General features: G+C 46.4%; 1 protein-coding gene and 1 long non-coding RNA gene across 3 annotated transcripts in view; one reads left to right on the top strand and one right to left on the bottom strand.

The window, feature by feature from the left end:
• The window catches only part of LOC140394499 (uncharacterized), a 118,278-nt gene that overhangs the window by 33,417 nt on the left and 61,880 nt on the right, over nucleotides 1–22,981 (top strand). The window contains exon 1 of one of the 2 annotated variants that reach the window (XR_011935891.1): nucleotides 18,890–19,000. The exons of the other annotated variant lie outside the window; for it this stretch is intronic. This is a non-coding gene — a long non-coding RNA (uncharacterized lncRNA). Of the gene's footprint in view, nucleotides 1–18,889; nucleotides 19,001–22,981 lie in introns of those variants that run through there. 2 annotated transcript variants of the gene reach the window in all.
• On the bottom strand, nucleotides 8,010–18,968 carry LOC140394498 (transmembrane protein 238). Its single transcript, XM_072481815.1, has 2 exons — nucleotides 18,494–18,968; nucleotides 8,010–8,355 (listed from the first exon to the last, which is right to left on the bottom strand). Exon 1 carries the CDS (start codon nucleotides 18,966–18,968, stop codon nucleotides 18,498–18,500), a length of 471 nt encoding a protein of 156 aa, XP_072337916.1. The 3' UTR covers nucleotides 8,010–8,355; nucleotides 18,494–18,497.

Genomic DNA, 22,981 nt, shown 5'->3' with positions numbered 1-22,981 from the left:
GTAACTTCATTTGAAGCCTACTTGTGACAAGCAATTTTCATTTCATTTCATTCTGGGGCTTTGTGCTGCAGAGTATGTACATCTGGCCCCAGTGTGATGCTGTCGCGAAGACCCAATGGCAGCTTTACATTTTAATCAATTATATGAAACTGGAAGCTGCCCTGCGTGCAATGGAAAGTGGCCGCACCTTCCGTGCGGATAGATTGTCCAAGGGGTCCATCTCAGTGTTTGGATCTGGTGCCACATATGGGTCTATTTCACACTATTGGCTGGACTACGATGCACTTTGCTCCAATACCCATCTTTACTTTCAGTTTGTGTTGCTACAGGCGATGTTTAAGGTATTGAAAATCTCTTTTCCCCGTGATGGTGTTGGCACTCTCACAGTAGAGTGTAGTTGAGGCTCAGTGGCTTGGTTGCTCTGCTGGAGCTCCAATTAGTTTACCCTGTTTGTGCTCAAAATCCTGGAGGGGAGACCAGCCGCAATGTGGCAGACGGCTGTGGTTTAGATCAACACCATTTTACATAATAGTTCCACTTGCCACATTTCTTACGCATTTACCAAATGCCAAACATGTAGTTCTGTTATGTGAGTGATGGCTGCCGCAGTTGGTGCAGGGCGTGCCCTGTATCACAAAAACCTGTTTCCCATCTTAACTCCTTGCTGCTGCATCTTTCTGACTGCTTATCAGCACACAAATGCTAATGCTGTTTGGAACACCAGGCTGTTGAATTTTGCGAGAGGTCGCTTGCAAGTTCGCGACGCTCGAAACTTCTTGCAAGATTTAACAGAATCTTGAGAGACGTCATGATCTGGATCTCGCCCTCACTGGACATGATCCAGATCACCATATTTGAATGAGCACAATTGCTCATTTAAATACCCAGATGCCAGATGTATCCGGCGCCCAGGATTCACCGGCTGTGCCTGGGAGACTTCACCAGGGTGCCGTTTAGAATTGGTCCACACAAATGTTGACCAGGCATAATGGCACCTGGGTGAGTCTGCCAGCATTGGAGACCCCTGTGTAGTCAGAGACAGGGCAGGGTGGCACCCTGGCATCCAGGCACCTTGGCTCTGTTCAATCCACCTAACCTGCACATCTTTGGGTTGTAGGGGCGAAACCCACGCAAATACGGGGAGAATGTGCAAACTCCACACGGACAGTGACCCAGAGCCAGGATCGAACCTGGGACCTCGGCGCCGTGAGGCAGCAGTGCTAGCCACTGTGCCACCGTGCTGCCCCGCTGCCAGACAAAATGGCACCCCGATCTGTGAGGAACCTTGGCAGCAGGAAATCCCTCTAAGTGCAGCCTCTGCGGAGAGAATTTAAAATATAATAATCTTTTATTGTCACAAGTATGAAGTTACTGTGAAAAGCCCCTAGTCGCCACATTCCGGCACCTGTTCGGGGAGGCTGGTACGGGAATTGAACTCGCACTGCTGGCCTTGTTCTCCATTACAAATCAGCTGTCTAGCCCACTGAACTAAACCAGCCCTAATTTCCCCGAGGCCAAAACACAAAGTGCCGTTGAATAGCGGGATGCAGGGTCGTGAAACACCCGGCGAAACACAGCTTTCAATGGACTTTAACTCAAGGCCACTGAATCCGTCCTAGATCTCTCTTACAAACAAAGTGCTTGCAGACAAATGACACATAATGAGATCTCTCACCAGTTCACCAATGAGGGTGCCAAACGCACATTGTTTTGCTAGGACTTTTAGAGTTGCTGTGTGGGACTGAATTGATTCATTAAAATTTTGGTTGGTATAATTGAATGCCTATCTATCCAATATGATGTTCTTGACTGCTAAGCATCTCTGCTCAACCTTTTAAGCAATATCTTGGGGTCTTCCTTTTCTTCTGTTTGAAAAACAAAAGACTAAAATTTCTCCAAGGTCTCGGGGCTGGCTAAGTTTAATAAAGCAAAGGCAACATGGTGGCACAGTGGTTAGCACAGCTGCCTCACGCGCCGAGGTCCCAGGTTCGATCCCGGTTCTGGGTCACTGTCCGTCTGGAGTTTGCACATTATCCCCGTGTTTGCGTGGGTCTCGCCTCCACAACCCAAAGGATGTGCAAGCTAGGTGGATTGGCCACGCTAAATTGCCCCTTAATTGGAAAAAAATAATTGGGTTCTCTAAATTTATATTTTAAAAATAGTTTAATAAAACGTTCCCTGTACTTTGGATTTGTCTGGTCGATCAGCACCACAGTAGATATGCTACACTTCGTCAAACCTCGTGCACCATGTTTATGTCGAATATGAGTGGGTCAATCTGGCAAAATCCCTGTGCATTCTGCCAGCTCCTGACCCTATGTAGAAGTACTGCGTTGCAGTGACTGGCAACCAAGGACTTAGAACAATAAAGGTTTATTGTGAACTCTGAGCAGCTGTTACATGCTGTGTGACTGCCACAGGACTCCAGGTAGAACGCCAGAGCTCCCGTCATGTGACTCCTTTTGTACCCACGACACCCCAGCATCTACGTGACCACCCGGCCTACAGTAGTGCTGCAGTACTGCTGTGGCCACGTGATCTGTACAGTACAGTTACTTATACTTTGCTTTTGAACAGGAGCAGACTACTTCTAGACAGCGTTGTAAACTGATTTCCCGCCAAACTTCCCTGCCTGCAAGTTCAATACGAATGAGGCTGAACCAGCTGACCAGGAAATGTATCCTTTTGTGAACCCACTGAGCTGTGTAGGGTGTCCATGCCAGGTGTTTTTTGATGCAGACAGTGATACTTTAAAACAAATGAATAAACCAACTAGTCGCCAAACAAAGAAGGAAAACATTGTTTGAATTGCAAACATGAATAACGAGGGGCAAACCATACAGTGTGTCCATTAGATTAATAGCAGGGAGGAATATCACAGGGGATGTTGTGCACTTTGGCCACTGGAAAATTACTCTTGAGACTATTAATTGTCCCTAAGGATGTTGTCAGGCAGGCGATAGGAATGAAGTAAATGGTTTTAAACACCTGACAGAGTGTACAAAGAACAAACAAAGAACAAAGAAATGTACAGCACAGGAACAGGCCCTTCGGCCCTCCAAGCCCGTGCCGACCATACTGCCCGACTAAACTACAATCTTCTACACTTCCTGGGTCCGTATCCTTCTATTCCCATCCTATTCATATATTTGTCAAGATGCCCCTTAAATGTCCCTATCGTCCCTGCTTCCACTACCTCCTCCGGTAGTGAGTTCCAGGCACCCACTACCCTCTGCGTAAAAAACTTGCCTCGTACATCTACTCTAAACCTTGCCCCTCTCACCTTAAACCTATGCCCCCTAGTAATTGACCCCTCTACCCTGGGGAAAAGCCTCTGACTATCCACTCTGTCTATGCCCCTCATAATTTTGTATACCTCTATCAGGTCGCCCCTCAACCTCCTTCGTTCCAGAGAGAACAAACCGAGTTTATTCAATCGCTCCTCATAGCTTATGCCCTCCATACCAGGCAACATTCTGGTAAATCTCTTCTGCACCCTCTCTAAAGCCTCCACATCCTTCTGGTAGTGTGGCGACCAGAATTGAACACTATACTCCAAGTGTGGCCTAACTAAGGTTCTATACAGCTGCAACATGACTTGCCAATTCTTATACTCAATGCCCCGGCCAATGAAGGCAAGCATGCCGTATGCCTTCTTGACTACCTTCTCCACCTGTGTTGCCCCTTTCAATGACCTGTGGACCTGTACTCCTAGATCTCTTTGACTTTCAATACTCTTGAGGGTTCTACCATTCACTGTATATTCCCTACCTGCATTAGCCCTTCCAAAATGCATTACCTCACATTTGTCCGGATTAAACTCCATCTGCCATCTCTCCGCCCAAGTCTCCAGACAATCTAAATCCTGCTGTATCCTCAGACAGTCCTCATCGCTATCCGCAATTCCACCAACCTTTGTGTCGTCTGCAAACTTACTAATCAGACCAGTTACATTTTCCTCCAAATCATTTATATATACTACAAAGAGCAAAGGTCCCAGCACTGATCCCTGTGGAACACCACTGGTCACAGCCCTCCAATTAGAAAAGCATCCCTCCATTGCTACCCTCTGCCTTCTATGGCCTAGCCAGTTCTGTATCCACCTTGCCAGTTCACCCCTGATCCCGTGTGACTTCACCTTTTGTACTAGTCTACCATGAGGGACCTTGTCAAAGGCCTTACTGAAGTCCATATAGACAACATCTACTGCCCTACCTGCATCAATCATCTTAGTGACCTCCTCGAAAAACTCTATCAAGTTAGTGAGACACGACCTCCCCTTCACAAAACCGTGCTGCCTCTCACTAATACGTCCATTTGCTTCCAAATGGGAGTAGATCCTGTCTCGAAGAATTCTCTCCAGTAATTTCCCTACCACTGAAGTAAGGCTCACCGGCCTGTAGTTCCCGGGATTATCCTTGCTACCCTTCTTAAACAGAGGAACAACATTGGCTATTCTCCAGTCCTCCGGGACATCCCCTGAAGACAGCGAGGATCCAAAGATTTCTGTCAAGGCCTCAGCAATTTCCTCTCCAGCCTCCTTCAGTATTCTGGGGTAGATCCCATCAGGCCCTGGGGACTTATCTACCTTAATATTTTTTAAGACACCCAACACCTCGTCTTTTTGGATCACAATGTGACCCAGGCTATCTACACCCCCTTCTCCAGACTCAACATCTACCAATTCCTTCTCTTTGGTGAATACTGATGCAAAGTATTCATTTAGTACCTCGCCCATTTCCTCTGGCTCCACACATAGATTCCCTTGCCTATCCTTCAGTGGGCCAACCCTTTCCCTGGCTACCCTCTTGCTTTTTATGTACGTGTAAAAAGCCTTGGGATTTTCCTTAACCCTATTTGCCAATGACTTTTCGTGACCCCTTCTAGCCCTCCTGACTCCTTGCTTAAGTTCCTTCCTACTTTCCTTATATGCCACACAGGCTTCGTCTGTTCCCAGCCTTTTAGCCCTGACAAATGCCTCCTTTTTCTTTTTGACGAGGCCTACAATATCACTCGTCATCCAAGGTTCCCGAAAATTGCCGTATTTATCTTTCTTCCTCACAGGAACATGCCTGTCCTGTATTCCTTTCAACTGACACTTGAAAGCCTCCCACATGTCAGATGTTGATTTGCCCTCAAACATCCGCCCCCAATCTATGTTCTTCAGTTCCCGCCTAATATTGTCATAATTAGCCTTCCCCCAATTTAGCACATTCATCCTCGGACCACTCTTATCCTTGTCCACCAGTACTTTAAAACTTACTGAATTGTGGTCACTGTTACCGAAATGCTCCCCTACTGAAACATCTACCACCTGGCCGGGCTCATTCCCCAATACCAGGTCCAGTACTGCCCCTTCCCTAGTTGGACTGTTTACATATTGTTTTAAGAAGCCCTCCTGGATGCTCCTTACAAACTCCGCCCCGTCTAAGCCCCTGGCACTAAGTGAGTCCCAGTCAATATTGGGGAAGTTGAAGTCTCCCATCACCACAACCCTGTTGTTTTTACTCTTTTCCAAAATCTGTCTACCTATCTGCTCCTCTATCTCCCGCTGGCTGTTGGGAGGCCTGTAGTATACCCCCAACATTGTGACTGCACCCTTCTTATTCCTGATCTCTACCCATATAGCCTCACTGCCCTCTGAGGTGCCCTCTCGCAGTATAGCTGTGATATTCTCCCGAACAAGTAGCGCAACTCCGCCTCCCCTTTTACATCCCCCTCTATCCCGCCTGAAACATCTAAATCCTGGAACGTTTAGCTGCCAATCCTGCCCTTCCCTCAACCAGGTCTCTGTAATGGCAATAACATCATAGTTCCAAGTAGTAATCCAAGTGTAATCTGAGGAGTTTAATTACAAGGTGATGAATATAAACCTTAGCAACACTGGTCATGTGATTCATACTTCATTCTCCTCTGTCGATATTACGCTCAGGTAAACATTACAAATTGTCCGCAGCTACACTATATCCTGCAAGCTCTCAATTCTGTAATGGCTGCTATACTGTTTCAAGACGGTAACACCAAACAACGCAGCAGAAAGACTTTTAATGGTATAACACCATATTGTCGCAGGAATTTACCAAAGCTCGTCACATACAATGAAGTTCAGCAACTCGTTGTTCTGTAGACAAGCATAGCAGCAATTTTGCAAATAGCAAAATCCCACACATATCAATGAGCTGTTCATCGGTTCTTTGGTGGTGTTTGTTGATGAAGGAATGTTGGTCGGAATATTGGGACAATCCCCTCCTCTTTAATGTGACGGGACAGCGAAACAGGCTCAGTTTCTTTTTTGATCTAAAGAAAAAAGCATTCGACAAGGTACTACACAAAAGACAACTTAATAAGATAAAAGAACATGTTGTTGGGGGCTGGGATCGAACCTGGGACCTCGGCGCCGGGAGGCAGCAGTGCTAACCACTGCGCCACCGTGCTGCCCCCAATTCATTACATTTTTACCTCTCTTCAGTTCTGTATAAGGGTCATAGGGACTTGTAACGCTAACTCAGTTTCTCTGTCTACAGATGCTGCCATGGAAACTGTTGAATCCCTGCAGTGCAGAAGGAAGCCATTTGGCCCATCGAGTCTGCACCAACCCTTCTAAAGAGCACTCTACCTAGGCTCACCTGCACCCTATCCCCGTTGACCTGCTGAGTTTATCCAGCATTTTCTCATTTTATTTCAGATTTCCAGCACTCGCAGTATTTTGCTTTTATATGATTGGTGTATGTGGTTAAATGCTTGGGATAAAAACGAGCCTTGATTATATCTATGTGACTGCTCATCTCTCAAGGATGGAGGAATCAGTGGACGCCAATCACTCAAACCATATATAAAGCTTCTGTCATCCGTTGCCAAGATAGCACAATTTCAGGTGCATCATTTGTTTCATATGAAGGATTCATTCCAGAATTCATATTAATATTTAACTTGGAATATTAAAATGTAAAAAACACAAAGAAAAATAATTAACAGTAGTGTATAAAATAATTCTGAAAGGGAGTGCAACAATTTAGTCAACAGAAACATATGGGAGGACAACTATCTCTCACAGCAAAGCCAATCGAATAGATGCAAAGATTAGGGTAACTGTTTAATCCTTATTAATTAGACTTAACTTTTGCAGGAGGAATGACAGTGGGTGGCATTTTCTGGCCGTTCACGCTGGGGGGGGATCTAATAGTCCCGCTGACGGCGTGGGTTTCCCGGTGGCAAGGGTGCGTTCAATGGGAAACCCTGTTGACAACGGCAAGACCAAACGATCCCGCCGCTGTCCACCGGCGAGCCGCCCGCCACCACTGCAGATTACTGCAGAGCCATGGAGGGGGGGGGGGGAATCTGTTAGTGTCCACTGCCATTGTTTCTCTGAAACGAGCAGCAACACCCAGAGTCTATACATGTACAGTAAAGTGCAGAATCCCAGAAGGTGCTCTCAGGGATTCTATGCTTCCCCTTATAATAATATTTATTGGTGTCACAAGTAGGTTTACATTAACACTGCAATGAAGTTACTGTGAAAATCCCCTAGTCGCCACATTCTGGCGCCCGTTCGGGTACACAGAGGGAGAATTCAGAATGTCCAAATTACCTAACAGCACGTCTTTCGGGACTTGTGGAAGGAAACCGGAGCACCCGGAGGAAACCCACGCACAGGGAGAACGTGCAGACTCTGCACAGACAGTGTCCCAAGCCGGGAATCGAACCCGGGACCCTGGCGCTGTCAAGCAACCGTGTTAACCACCGTGCTACATGATGTGTTACTGAAGTTTCAAAAGACGGCAATCAAGGAGAAATCACTGAACTAATGAAAACTTGCTCTTTTATGCTAGTAGTCTCAATGTAAAAACTCTTGAAAATGTTACACCTTGTTGAATGAGGTATAACTAGGTTTTTAATGGTAGTAAACTCATTCACTGTCCCTGAAAAACTGATGTGTTTAACCTATAATATTTCTATGTGTTCCAAACCATATTAGTTAACAGCAGAAAAGGTGATTATTTGCAAAACCGTTGTTACAAAAATGTTTATTACATTTTCATGTACAAAATACATTTTATCCAATTCGCCAGCGCGAATCAATAAATACAATTAAGTGCAATATAATTGTGAAAGCAGCAATTAAAATAATCAATCCAGTTCGGTGGAATAATTCATGATTAAGAACATGTACACACTCTTCCGTCGGTCGGGCTAATTCTTCAGAGAAGAAACAGGAACCATAGCAGATGATGCTATGACACTTGCCAAAATGTTAAAGCCTTCTTGTTAAAAATGTCCTGGTAATATTAAATAAAAGTATTCCTGTCAATCAGCTTTCAGCCATGGTAGTGATCCTTCTGAGGTTCGTAATGGATTCTGTAAAAATATAAATTAGAATCAGTTATATATTACAGATCTTTATATCAAAGAAACATAAATCTCTTAGAACTTTTTAAAAACTTTTTTTTCTTTATAAATTTAGAATACGCAATTATTTGGTTCCAATTAAGAGGCAATTTAGCGTGGCCAATCCAACTACCCTGCACATCTTTGTGTTGTGGGGGTGAGACCCACGCAGACACGGGGAGAATGTGCAAACTCCACACGGACAGTGACCCAAGGTTGAAATCGAACCTGGGTCCGAATTCATGAAGACAGGGCCCCCTAGTCAAAACTTATTGAAAGTAAAGTGCAAGTTTCGACACCCAGACTCCAAGGAGGAGGCAGCTGGTCTTGCTGCGTATAGGTTCTCTGAACCAGTCAGACATAGAGATTTGGGGCAGCCCCACCAGAGCTGCTGCTACGTCGAGCAGTAGAAAAGGACTGTTTTGGGGCTAATCACCAAGAAGGGTGCTGGTGAGAACAGATCCCCCAGGGTTAGCAGAAGACCAGATGCTGGCTGAGCTGGGCTATTTGAGACAAGGTCACCCACAACTATTATGCAGCAGAAAACTTGCACATGTACGGTGTAATGACCTCCAATTGGCATTATTGGTTGGCCAATTGGAGTATGAGCTCCCTCAATGATCGCTCATTGAGGGGCCCATATAAGCACCTGTGTAGGCTTTGTGAGGCAGTCTTAAGTTGACTGGAATGCTAGCAACACTGTTTGGAGCTGCTCTTGTATATAAGTTACTGCAAATAAATACTGGTGTGGTGACGGAACCCCTGCCTCCTGTGGATTATTACAGTGGCGACGAGGTAAACGAAGAACCTTGCAGAGACCAGTTGCCGTACTCGGAGGGTAAGCCTTGCTCTTTCAAAAATGCCTCTTTTTGGGAAGTTGGATGCATTCGACCCGACTATTGAGGACTGGTCCCAGTATGTGGAGAGAATGTGTTACTTTTTCCAGGCCAATGAGATAACGGAGGACGGAAGGAAACAGGTTATACTGCTGTCGGCGTGCGGACCCTCAGCCTTCGCCATTATACATAGTCTAACTTATCCCAATACGCCGGACACGATACCTTTCCAAGAATTAACGAAATTGGTGGAAGAGCACTATGACCCAAAACCACCCCTCATTTTGCGTAGGTACAGATTCTACACAACGAAGCGGGAAGACAGAGAGTCAGTCACGAATTTCTTGACCCACCTGAGAAGGCTGGCGGAAAAATGTGAGTTCAGCTCGACGCTAAATGAAATGCTTCGGGACCGATTAGTGTGTGGCATAAATGACCTCCCAATACAGAAGCGCCTGTTGGCGGAAACGCAGCTAGACTGCAGGCGGGCGTTACAGCTCGCACTGTCCCTAGAAAAGGCAGCAAGTGGGGCGCAGGAACTACAGGGCACGCCAATGGAGGTAGATACCTGGGAGAGGGACTACCACAATGGGTCCAGCTACCAGATCGCCGCCCTCAGGAAAAGCCTGAAGAACAGAGGGCCAAAGGAAAACCCCAGAACTGCCCCCAAGTCTGCTAAGACTAACTGGAGACAGAGGGAACTACCGGCTGAGGCTCCCCCAACAGAGAAGGACCGTTTCTGGCACCGGACAGAGTGGGGTAACAGCGACAGAAACCCTAGAAGGAGGTGGCAAAAGAGGAATAGCAGGTGGGGACGCAGGGAAGTACACAACCTAGATGCCCCATCCTCCTCCGAAGGGGAACAGTTATATAATATTGCGACGAAGAAAGCAGAACCTATTAAGATTACCCCACGGGTGAACGGTCGGCCAACAATAATGGAAATAGACACGGGTGCGGTCGTATCAGTAATGGGAGTGGCAGCATTTAAAAAAATCAAAGATGGACTCCAGCCACTAACCCCAACAAAAACATCGACAAAACTTAAAACCTACACGGGGGAACCCCTGGAAGTTCTAGGCACGACTCATGTATCCGTGGAATATGACAAACAATTGCTCAGATTACCATTGACGATAGTAGAGGGCTCCGGACCTAACTTAATAGGACGGAACTGGCTGAAAGACCTAAACTTAGATTGGATGAAAATTTTCCAGAGTGAAAGCGGGCAGTTGAGTGGAGTACTCCAAAAATACCCAGAGGTCTTCCAAGAAGGTTTGGGGGAAATTATAGGCGTCAAAGCAACTTTGCACGTGGACCCAGAAGCCCTTCCGAAATTTTGTAAGGCCAGGCCGGTACCTTTTGCATTAAGGAAGAAAGTAGATGTGGAAATAGAAAGGTTACAGCGCGACGGCATTATCAGACCAGTACAGTTCTCGGAATGGGCAGCGCCGGTGGTACCAATTTTGAAGCCAGACGGCTCGATACGTCTGTGGAGATTTCAAACAGACGGTAAACAAATACGCACTGCTGGACAAATATCCGATCCTGAAAATAGACGACCTATATGCCAAATTGGCAGGTGGGCTTTTGTTCACGAAACTGGACATGAGCCACGCCTACCTGCAGTTAAAACTGGACAAGGACTCCCAGAAGTGCGCTACGATCAACACCCTGAAGGGACTTTTTCATTATACTAGGCTACCCTTCGGAGTGTCATCAGCCTGCGCTATATTCCAGCGTACGATGGAAAATATTCTGCAGGGACTACCGCAGGTGGCGATTTATTTGGACAATGTCTTAATCACGGGTAGGACAAACAGGGAACACTTAAGGAACCTGGAGGAAGTGCTCAGGTGTTTCGCAAAGGCAGGCATAGGGCTGAAAAGAGAAAAATGTGTTTTTCTGGCCCCACAAGTGATGTACCTGGGATATAAAGTAGACGAGTCGGGCTTACACCCATTGGAAGACCGAGTAAGGGCAATAAAAGAAGCCCCAGCTCCCACCACGGTCCAGGAACTACGATCATTTCTGGGATTGGTAACATATTATGGCAAATTTATTGAAAATAGGGCGTCCGTCCTAGAACACCTCCACCAGCTACTAAAAAAGGGACAAGAATGGAAATGGTCCGCCCGCCAAAACCGAGCATTTAGGGACATTAAGGAACAGCTGTCATCCGAAAATGTCCTCGAGCATTATGACCCAAGGAAGGAGTTGGTGGTCACGTGTGATGCATCACCTTACGGGGTAGGAGCCGTCTTAGCCCAAGGAATGGGGAAGAACGGCCAATACCCTATGCTTCGAGGACCTTGGCGATGGCTGAGAGAAAGTACGCCCAAATCGAGAAGGAAGGACTGACTGGCGGGGATATTTGCAGTTAAAAAATTTCACCAGTATCTGTACGGGCGGAAATTCACCATGGTGACGGACCATAAGCCGTTATTAGGGTTATTAAAAGAAGACAAGTCAATACCCCGATTGCATCAGCTAGAATCCGACGCTGGGCATTGCTACTGGCGGCGTATAGATACGTTCTGGAGCACAGACCGGGAGCACGAGTAGCAAATGCAGATGCTTTGAGCAGACTTCCACTCCCAGATACCCCGCCGCTGATACCGAAAGTAGAGGAGACAGTAATGACTCTAAATTTCTTGGACACCCTACCAGTGGACGCACAACATATTCGGTTGTGGACGCAAAAAGACCCAGTTTTAGCCAAGATGAAGCATTTACTGCTAACAGGGGAACTGGAGAGACCAGTGGAGCCCCAGATGCACCCATACTGGAGCAGAAGGGACCAAATAACCGTAGAGGACGGTATCCTATTATGGGGAGCCCGGGTAATAGTCCCAGCTCAGGGCCGTCGGGCAATCTTAACCGAGTTACATCACGGACACCCAGGGGTGTCTAAAATGAAGATGCTAGCTCGAAGCTACGTTTGGTGGCCAGGATTTGACACAGGCATAGCAGCCTTGGTACGTCAGTGCCAGGAGTGCCAACAGGGGCAAAGAGTGCCACCAGCTGTGCCATTGCACCCATGGGAATGGCCAGGCAGACCGTGGACCCGCCTGCATATTGACCACGCCGGCCCTTTCATGGGCTCAATGTTTTTGGTGATAGTGGATGCCTACTCCAAATGGTTGGACGTCCACCGGGTAAACGCGGCAAGCACAGCATCGACAATTGAAAAGCTCAGGGCCTCGTTTGCAACACATGGACTTCCGGAGGTATTGGTGTTGACAACGAAACGGCATTCCAAGTGGGAATTTGGAAAATTCCTAAAGGGAAACGGAGTCCACCACATCAAAACGGCCCCTTACCATCCAGCGTCCAACAGCCTGGCAGAGAGAGCGGTCCAGACACTAAATGCGGGACTCAAGAAGCAGCCGGCAGCTTCAATGGACACAAAGCTCTCCTGCTGGCTGTTTGATTACAGGACCACACCGCATTCCACAACGGGCATACTGCCAGCTGAACTCTTAATGGGAAGGCGGCTGCGAACGAGGCTGAGTCTCCTTTTCCCAAATTTAACGGGGAAAGTGGAGAAACAACAGGAGGTCCAACGCAGGGGGCATGATAATAGTCGGCAGCAGAGTTATTTCCAGGTGGTGGCACCGGTTTGGGTCAAGAATTATGGGAATGGACCAACGTGGGTCAAAGGCACGGTAGAGTCCCAAACAGGGCGCATATCATATAAAGTTTCGATAGGAGGTAAGGTGCTGAAGAAACACCTAGACCAAATAAGGGCAGCGGAACCACACCTGGAGGCAGTCGAAGCAGGACCGCCTCAAGCTGGGATAGCTCAGACAGGAAAGATACCCACACCCCAGCCCAGAGCAATTTCTCCAGACCCCGTCATCCAGTCGTCAGAGTCGGAGATGGGCACGTTCGCGAGGCCGCCGCGACACTTCTCCCCGAGGAGGAGGAAGTACAACTTCCAAGGAGGTCGTCAAGGAAAAGACGGGCACCTATAAGGTACACCCCCACCCACGTCGGAGAACGACCCGGCGGACGACACAGAGGTGACCAACCCGGACAGGAGGAGCAGGAAGAAGCTCAGGGGAATACCAGCTGGCAGGAATTCCCCGGACCTTGGGGGGGGGGGGGGTGTAATGACCTCCAATTGGCCAACCAATAATGCCAATTGAAGGTCATTACACCCCCCCCCCCCCAAGGTCCGAGGAATTCCTGCCAGCTGGCATTCCTCTGAGCTTCTTCCTGCTCGTCCTGTCCGGGGGGGGTTGTAATGACCTCCAATTGGCATTATTGGTTGGCCAATTGGAGTATGAGCTCCCTCAATGATAGCTCATTGAGGGGGCCCATATAAGCACCTGTGTAGGCTTTGTGAGGGAGTCTTAAGTTGACTGGAATGCTAGCAGCACTGTTTGGAGCTGCTCTTGTATATAAGTTACTGCAAATAAATACTGGTGTGGTGACGGAACCCCTGCCTCCTGTGGATTATTACATACAGAGATCCTAACAGTCAGCTCTGAGCTGAAACATTGATGCACCCCTGCATTTTGCAGTGTTAATCTATAGGTTGCTGCTGCAGAGTTGATCAGGCAGAAACCCCCTTGAAAGTTGCTCATCCAGCATTACTTTGTCTTCAAATAAGGTACACAGGCTGGGCTGTACCATCATTTGCTTACACATTTATGCTTACACCTAGAGCTCCATTTTATCTCATCTTGATCTGTTATTTCTTAATCTTTTGTTCTTCAGTCTTGGAAAAGGCTCCTGATGGCCTGAAGTGTTTTTAAAGCTCGACAGGAACTTTCTAAATTTGGGTCTGTTGTAACATAGGTTCTGAAGCCTGTATAGTCAAACAATGTTTATTGATAGCACATAACTATGTACATACATACAGGATATAGATTAAGCTAGGCGCTAATTCCATGCTTGCTTCTACACAAGTTTCTGTCCAGTCCACAACCCTCTCTAGTCTCAGGGCATGTGTCCCTTTACATCATCCTGTGGGCAGTACTGTATCCAGTCCCACATTAACCTTTGCTATGCCACATACCCTTACTCCATCCCGTTGTGGCATTCTCTTTTAACCTTTCCCCATCCCTTTAAATTTTGATTTGCACAGAGATCTCCTTTCTGCTGCTGTTGTTATCCCTGGGGTGATGTGAATTTGCACCTGGGGTTTCAAACAGTTTTGGAAATGAGTTCTAGTCTGTGAATTGAGTGCTATTATATTTCATATACTTTGTTCTTTGGAAATATTTGCACTCGAAAGACTTATGGTTGCCATGAGAATGGTGGTGGACCTTCTTCACCTTGGCTCACTCATTCTACTACTAGATACCCACCCCCTTCATCCAGACTTTCATTGCCATCACCTTCATTTACTGAGTTAATCGGTCAATTTGTTTGTAAGGTGTTAATTTTCATTGTGGAATTTATATGATTATTTATTTTATTTAGGGCATTACTCACACACAGGTCATGTCAGCCAGATGGCATCATTTCAAAACTACCCTCCAGACGTGGCCTTCATAAAGCAGATTTCAGAAAATGATAGAAAACACAGCATAGGTGGAGGCTGTCAAGTTTTTTAAAAATCCATCTTTCAACCCCCTTGATTTTTCTGGTAAAGATCTCAGACTCTGGCCTCTTGCGCAATGCTGGAGATGATCTTTTACTATTAACAATAAAATCATCAGATTTCACTCACTTCTCAGTGACACTGCCATTCACCTGGTTATTTCTGTAGATGTCAGCTGTGCAGCATATGTTAGGAACTGCCCCCACTCCAGTCTCACTCAATCATAGCCCCCACCCCACAGAAGCCCCATTCTCCCTCTCTCCCCGCCAACCAAAGCCCAAATCCCCCAGTCCACATTTCCCTCTCCCTGAATCCTGTCCCACCTCTCTCTTCCTACAAAGACCCCGTCCCTGATTTCCTACGCTGTTTTTCTCACTCCTCTTAGGGCACCTGTCTACTATCACTGTCTTCTCCCTGCCGCAAGCCTCAATTCCCTGACCCCCCCCTCCTCCCCAAAGTCCCTGTTGATGTGAGATGAATACTCCTCCCTCTGCACCATCTCACTATCCCCCCCCCCCCCCCCCCCCGAGTTCATCTCAACTCCCAACTCTCTTTTCCCACCAGCTGATCCTATTCATAATGACCCCTAAACTGGTTGTGGCTCTGCTGCACCTGGGGATGATGCTACCCAACCAGAGGCTTCCCTGAAAGGTAGCGGCGATTGTGGAGGGGAGAGACTGCACTGCTGAAGGAGTACACCCAGGCAGGACTTTTTCCAGTGTTATAATAATAATCTTTATTGTCACAAGTAGGCTTACATTAACAATGAAGTTACTGTGAAAAGCCCCTGGTCGCCACACTCCGGCCCCTGTTCAGGTACACTGAGGGAGAATTCAGAATGTCCAAATTACCTAACAGCAGGTCTTGTGGATGCAGCTTTGGCAAAGGTGGTGGCGGAAATTCTGAAAGATGTGTCGCCCAGCCCCCCAACTTGCTCCCCCCACTCTGTGTCTTTTTACTGAAGGCAGGCTCCTAGTGGCAAAGTGGCAGCGCCTGGCAGCAGCAAGAAGTTCAATGTACAATTAGCCCTGATTTCAGCAGTACCATTAAATCTTCCAATCATCTCTAAGATCCCACAAAATGCCAGGAGCTCATCCGTTCACAGGAGGTAAAAACATAGTGGGGAGTTATCATTGCCAGAATGTAACAGGCACTTAGTTCAACAACAAATTATATTTAGATAGCACCTTTAATGCAATAGAACATCCCCAAGGCACTTCATGGAATATTATAAAAGAGAATGAAATTGAGCCACATAAGGAGACATTGGGTCAGATGAGCAAAAGCTTGGACAAAGAGTAGGTTTTATAAGAATCTTTATTAGCATCGCAAGTAGGCTTACATTAACACTGCAATGAAGTAACTGTGAAAAGCCCCTAGTCGCCACACTCCGGCGCCTGTTCGGGTACACAGAGGGAGAATTCGGATTGTCCAAATTACCTAACAGCACGTCTTTCGGGACTTGTGGGAGGAAACCGGAGCACCCGGAGGAAACCCGCGCAGACACGGGGAGAACATGCAGACTCCGCACAGACAGTGACCCAAGAGAGAATCGAACCTGGGTCCCTGACTCTGTGAAGCAACAGTGCTAACCACTGTGCTACCGTGCCGCCACTTTAAGAAGTGTCTTAAAGGAGGGGAGAGAGATAGAGAAACAGGGAGGTGTGGGGAAGGAAATCCGGAGCTTGGGGCCCAGGCAGCTAACTGGGTATGCACGAGAGGCCTGAATTAGAGCACGTTTCTCCATGAGGTTGGAGGTGGTTACAGAAATGGGGAGAGATTGGAAAAAAAGACAAAAGTAGTGAAACGTGGCTTAGGATAGGGCTAAAATAATTTATAAATTAATCAGAACCTAATAAGAAGGAAGAATAACAGAAATAAATCCTGTCAGAAGAAAGGTGAAGGGGTTCACTGGGGTAAATATAAAGCATACAGAAACATGATAAGAAATGAACAAAGGGTCAAAGAAGGGCCTGGAAAAACTAACTAGAGATATAAGATATTACAGTAGTTACCCCACATCACTAGTGTAACAGTTGGAAGTTAGTGAAGAGATGAAACAAAATGGAATTTGAGGATGAGCCCAAGATAGTTACTACAATAAACGATTCCTTGTGAATACCAGAAAAAAATAATTCTTAGTTCTAGTTGGAGTACTTCCACTGAGGAAAATTATTTTTTCTTTAGCATAAATCAGCTGGAAGTCCAAGACACACTGAAAAGTCTCAAAACATATGAATAGGTTACTCATTGGAGTTTAGAAGGATGCGGGGGGATCTTATTGAGACATATAAAATTATGAAGGGAATAGATAGGATAGATGCGGGCAGGTTGTTTCCACTGGTCGGGGAAAGCAGAACTAGGGGGCATAGCCTCAAAATAAGGGGAGGTAGATTTAGGACGGAGTGTAGGAGGAACTTCTTCACCCAAAGGGTTGTGAATCTCTGGAATTCCTTGCCCAGTGAAGCAGTTGAGGCTCCTTCTTTAAACGTTTTTAAGAAAAAGATAGATGCCTTTCTAAAGAATAAAGGGATTCGGGGATATGGTGTACGGGCCGGAGAGTGGAGCTGAGTCCACAAAGATCAGCCATGATCTCATTAAATGGCGGAGCAGGCTCGAGGGGCCAGATGGCCTACTCCTGTTCCTAGTTCTTATGTTCTCCAAGAGAAGTGAGAGGGCCAAGGGAGTGGATGAGTGAAACATTGATGGTCATTTTTAAGGGACTCCATCATTAATGGCTGGGGGGGGGGAGGGGAGGGGAGGTACGCAGTCCAGGCTGCCCGTGTCCCCAACCTGCCCACCATCCCTGATTGGATGGTGAATGTAGAGGTGACCTGTTAATTGGCCGCTTCCTGTAAGAACTCACCAGTCGCACAAATGTGGTTGGGCCCCAGAAATGGCCCTGAAAATTTTATGTCCAAAGATTTTGCGTCTAAAGTGTGAAGACCTTCTGGGTGTCCAGAGGCAGTGCCCGGGAGACTGGTTCACCATTCTCAGGAAACGCAGGAGAGTTGGCAACCCTGGACTTGTGATCTCCGATTCACATGACACTTGTAAATGTGCTTTAATCTTTTTTTATGCATTTGCCAGGTAAGAGGGTGGGAATATTCTTGGTAGCTGTGAGTGCTGTACTCGGTTATTGAATAGTGGTGGAAGCTGAGTAATCGTGGACTGGTGAAGGGCCTTGATTTGTAGTTTGAGTGAATGTCAGATATTTTCTCCGAAACAGTGAACGTGGCTAAAATAGTGTCTGTGGCTGGTCAGTGTTTTTTGAATTGTAAAATATTGATGTCGAGACAAGGATAGAAAGTTAATTAAACACTGACTGGTCCTTTATGAGGTCATGAATATACTGCAGTGACACCTCCCAGGGAGGGGGTGGGGTGGGTGATCTTCAGTCCTGGCCTGTGGCTATACCCTAAATATAGTGAAACTTCCACAGCCAAGCAACTCATTCTGATATTTTTACATTTTTAGAAGGTAACTTGTCTGCTTTGTGGGGTAGATTTCATCCATTAAAATTGGGATTGCAGACATCTGTTGCAAAGTCCCCACCCAGCCTGCACAGTAAACAGCTCGCAGTTCTTATCCCCAGTGGCAGTGATGGTTAATGATTACCTTCTAGGTAAACACTCCTTGCAAAGTAAACACTCTCTACGCCCTTACTTGAAAGGGACCCAAGTTTAGTCAGTGTGGATATAGATAAGAGTGCTGTTACCCGGTTAAGTGGCTGTGTCTGCTGTGCCCTGCGCCTGGTTGAAGTGGACCTCTGCACTCACATCCTCTGAGAGGGTCTTCACATGTGCAGCACTGGGTGGAGGGAAGCTGAAGGTGCTTTCCTTCACAGAGAGGCTGTCCAGCTGCCTGACAGAGGTGCGCCCACTGGACCTGCGGAAGGTCTGCGAGATCCTGCTCGACCACCTCCTGAACAAGCCCAGCCTGTTGGTGTCCTTCTTCAGCCCCACGTCGTCCTCCAGCTCGTCCTGCGGCACCTCGATGTTGCCCGTGTACCAGAAGATCCACCACACCAAGCTCATGAAGATGACGATGGAGCCGGCGTAGATGAGGAAGTCGTAGAAGAAAACATTGACAAACACCCCGAGCAGCAGCACGGTCAGCCCCACCGCGTCGAAAGCCACGGCCAACCAAAAAGCGCAGGCACAGCGGCCCAGGGCAGCCCGCAGCAACGCCATGGCCTCTCCTCCCTCCCCAGGTACCTCTCCAGGTAAGCTCAGAGCCACTCACCTGGCCCACGTCACCCTGGGGGCGGGGCTGCTCCTCTTTCACCAATAAAACAGCAGCCACTCCCGCAGAGCTCTCAACACAGCAACTTCACTCTGTGCCTTTGGCAGCCACAATTTACTGAATAAAAATTAGAGAAATCCTCCTGCCACTGTGCAAACCCATGGAGTGTCCAATTCTCACTTCCACAACCCCATTTACTTGTTAGAAAATTAAAACCAGCAAACTACCACATTTAGATTTTCACAAATCAACTCAGCAAAACGAATTAAATAGGAAATCTTGAATTTAATCCAAAAGACAGTTTGCAATAATGAATTAAGGACAGCCAGAAATAAATAAGTTCCACTCGACAGGGTCCAACACACTGACGATTCCTTTGCTTCGGGGTTGAGGGAGAAATGATTTACCTTTGTGTGTTGACCAATAAGACTGTCTAAGATGGGCAAGGCTGAAAAGGGATCACAACCCCATTTACTCCTTGTTGCAGGAGTTACAGACACAGTATCCCCGGGGAATGATATCTAAATATTCAATACTTTCCCATTACCTTTACAATATCCTAAACAAGGGGAGAGTTTGTCAGAATATGGACCAACTTTTTAAAAATAAATTTAGAGTACCCAATTCATTTTTTCCAATTAAGGGGCAATTTAGCGTGGCCAATCCACCTAACCTACACATCTTTGCGTTGTGGGGGCGAAACTCACGCAAACACGGGGAGAATGTGCAAACTCCACACAAACAATGACCCACAGCCGGGATCAAACCTGGGATCTTGGCGCCGTGAGGCAGCAGTGCTAACCCACTGTGCCACCGTGCTGCCCCCAGAATATGGACCAACTTGGAGGCTTTTTCTGACTCTATTCCCAGTCCTCTCCAGCTTTTGGCGAAGAGTCACCCAAACTCGAAACGTTAGCTCCTTCCTCTGTGCACAGACACGCCACAGGTTGTCCAGTATTTTCTGTTTCAGTTTGAGGTTTTCTCAGTTATTTTGATCCCCAATTTATCTCTAACCTTTCCACCGAATGAACGGCTTTAAAAAATAATCTCATACGCATCTCACTTTTCATTCGATTGATGTGGACGAACATCTGAACGTAGGTGTGTGATTTGTACTTCTACAATGTGAGCAGAGTTGTGGGGGAAAAAAAATCTTCCAATTTACTGAATTGAAGAAAATATATCCTCACCCATTGAGAACTGGTGCAAATGTTCAAACCCACTGCTTGTCTGATTTTGACAGTCACCCCCCCCCCCCCCCCCCCTGGTTATTACAGAGTTGCAAACGCAGCATCCTCGGCAATTACGTCCAGATATTCAATCCTTCCCCAATTTGTTGTGCTACGTATTCTAATAATTATTGCAAATGTTTGGGAGGGTGCTGTCGAACATGGAGCTTGTATCCCAACACTCGTGGGTACAGCACAGACGGAGACCATTCGGCCCATTGTGCCCGTGTTGGCTACCATACCTCCCACTCTCCTCTTTCCCCAGAGTCTTGCTCTGTCTTCCCTTCAGACATGTATCCAATTCTCCTTTCAGAAGTCACTCACTGAACCTGTTTTCACCTCTCTCACGGGGCAGTGTGGCCCAACGAAACATTTCCCAGCCTTCCAAAATAGTGAATGGAGTGAAATACAACGACATGTATCAGAAAGTGGGGGATTTCCTCACTAGGTTAATTTCAATAAGAAGATGACGACGGGGGGGGGGGGGTGTTGCCAATTTGCACCGGAGATGCGAATAATGTTGCTCTTTTTAACTGGATACTAATATGACAGTCATTAATGATGATATTGCTTTTCAGAGTCGCCAGGTATCAAATGATACCACCACAAGGTTTAGCCGGATCAAAGACCCAACAACCAATTAGTTAGTTCAAGTTCAATGATAGTTTATTTACACACAAGAATTACTTCGACATGCAACATAAAACACTACAAGCTAAATTGCACCTAACACTACAACAACCTGTACTTAACTTCAGGCACCCGGCTTTATGCAGAGGAACAAGGCCTTTGTTCAGATCTTTCATGGCTGGGTCTGGAGAAGTGACTTTGTTTCTGCTGGGCTCATCCATCTGGTAGCGATCGCTGGTCTCGAACTTGCTTCTGGTCGTGGTGCTGCAATTGGTTTCAGGCTTAGGCCGGGCCAAGAGAGTGCCGGTGCGCCGGGGCCAAAAGAGACTGAACAAATGGCAGTGTCTCTTTTTATCCTTCGGGGGTTTTGCGCTCTTTTGGGCGGTCCTTAGCTTTGGACCCAATAATTCGGCAGGTTTTGATTACTGCCTTCGATTTTAGCCAATAAAGGGGCGGGTGTCTTGATGGCTGGGCGTGTTCTGAGCGGTCATTGACCTTGACTGTTTGGGCTTCCTGGGTGAAGGGAGTGGCGCTAATGAGTCTGGATCTGTATCTGATGCCTGAGTACAAGTCTTTTGTTCTGGGGAAATGGGCCATTAGAATGCAAATCGTCTGGGGGTTTCAATAGTGTCTGGTTATCTAGTGTGTTGTTGAAAACTCTCCACTATTCTTAGAAGTCCACCTATACCAAAAAGGGCTGACATTCTAAATGGTGATCAGGGATTCTCACTCCCTGACTCCGATGCAGGCTTCAGTGGGTGCTATTCAGGTCAAACTATATTTCCAAGTTATCCCCCACTTAGCACTTAGCATCGATCCTGGGTCCCACATTGCTAAATAAGTAAAGTAGACTTTGGAATAACCATTGTTTCAGGTTAAAACTTTTAAGTTATTTTATTATTATAGTCTTTTTTTTCTTTTTAAAAGATGCAATCACTGTCTATACAGAAAAGTAAAAAGATCTTGCTTCTGGATCTTTCTGGTTGGTTGAAGGGACCTTCAGGCCCAACTTGACAATCGATCTTCTTTTTAAAATCTGGTCTTCTTTAGATGTATTCGCTGATTAGCTCGGTTGCTGTGTCCTATCTTTCCCATGTACCGAGCTGTGAGAGCTGGCTCTGCTGGTTGTTTCTGAGCTGACTCTGAGTTGACTCTGCCTCCTCTTTAAATTCTAGTCTTCCTTAGACGTATCAGCTGTTTTTGCTCGGCTGTTTTGCCCTGTTCCTTTCCCATGGCCGAGCTGACTGTAATCTGACTCGAGCTGCTTGTTCCTTTTCTGCTTCTCTGTCTCTCTGCCTCTCTCCGAGTTCTGGTTGTTCCTGCTCTGGTCTCTGGGTTTATATATTTTTCTAACAGTTATTAAGTTTTTATGACTTTATTGTAAGTAACTTTTTTCACTTTGATTGTAAAAGTATCTTTGATCTAAACATTCTAATACAACTAAGTATTCATTTTGACATAACCTCACCTCTCAGGTCTCTGATTACATTGTTTCCTTTGTGATGTTCAAAGTTCCTTTGTGATATTCAAAAATGCTTTGGTTTCAAGAGGGGTGAATTTTGGTTTGGTTCCTGTCACTTCTATAGTTTTATTTTCCAATTGTGTCCTCAGCTCATAATTTTGACTTTGATTTTGGCTTTGAGTTATGTTTCTCGTAGACTGATAGTCTCCAGTTTTCTTTAATTTACCTGGTATTAGCAAAATGTCACACCTAGAATTGTCACCAAATTCAACTGAACCTCATCCTTTCCTTTCCAGCTGCTTACTAAGATAGTTAATTTCAATGAAGGTGTGAAACATTGCTTTTAGCTGTATGCTAAAAATCCACTGTTATAACTTCAAAGGTTTACATTTATCACCTAGCTCAACTGAAACTATCATCCATGCTTTTCCAGATGCTTACTAAGATAGTTACTTTCAATGAAGGTGTGAGCCATTGTTTTTGGCTTCATTCAAAATCCTGTGTGTTTGCTAAGCCTGCTTGACCAAGGATATCTGCATTTTACAATCCTGCTCTTTGCAGCTGCTGTTAACCCTTTGTGGGATCTTTCCCTGTTTCTCTCAGACCAGATATTGCCAGACGTCCATGTTTCAAATGACAC

The sequence above is a fragment of the Scyliorhinus torazame genome, chromosome 17 (genome assembly GCF_047496885.1).
Source record: "Scyliorhinus torazame isolate Kashiwa2021f chromosome 17, sScyTor2.1, whole genome shotgun sequence".
NCBI lineage: Eukaryota > Metazoa > Chordata > Chondrichthyes > Carcharhiniformes > Scyliorhinidae > Scyliorhinus > Scyliorhinus torazame.
The sequence above is the reverse complement of the archived record's forward strand: the minus strand, read 5'-3'. Positions and strand labels throughout refer to the sequence as shown.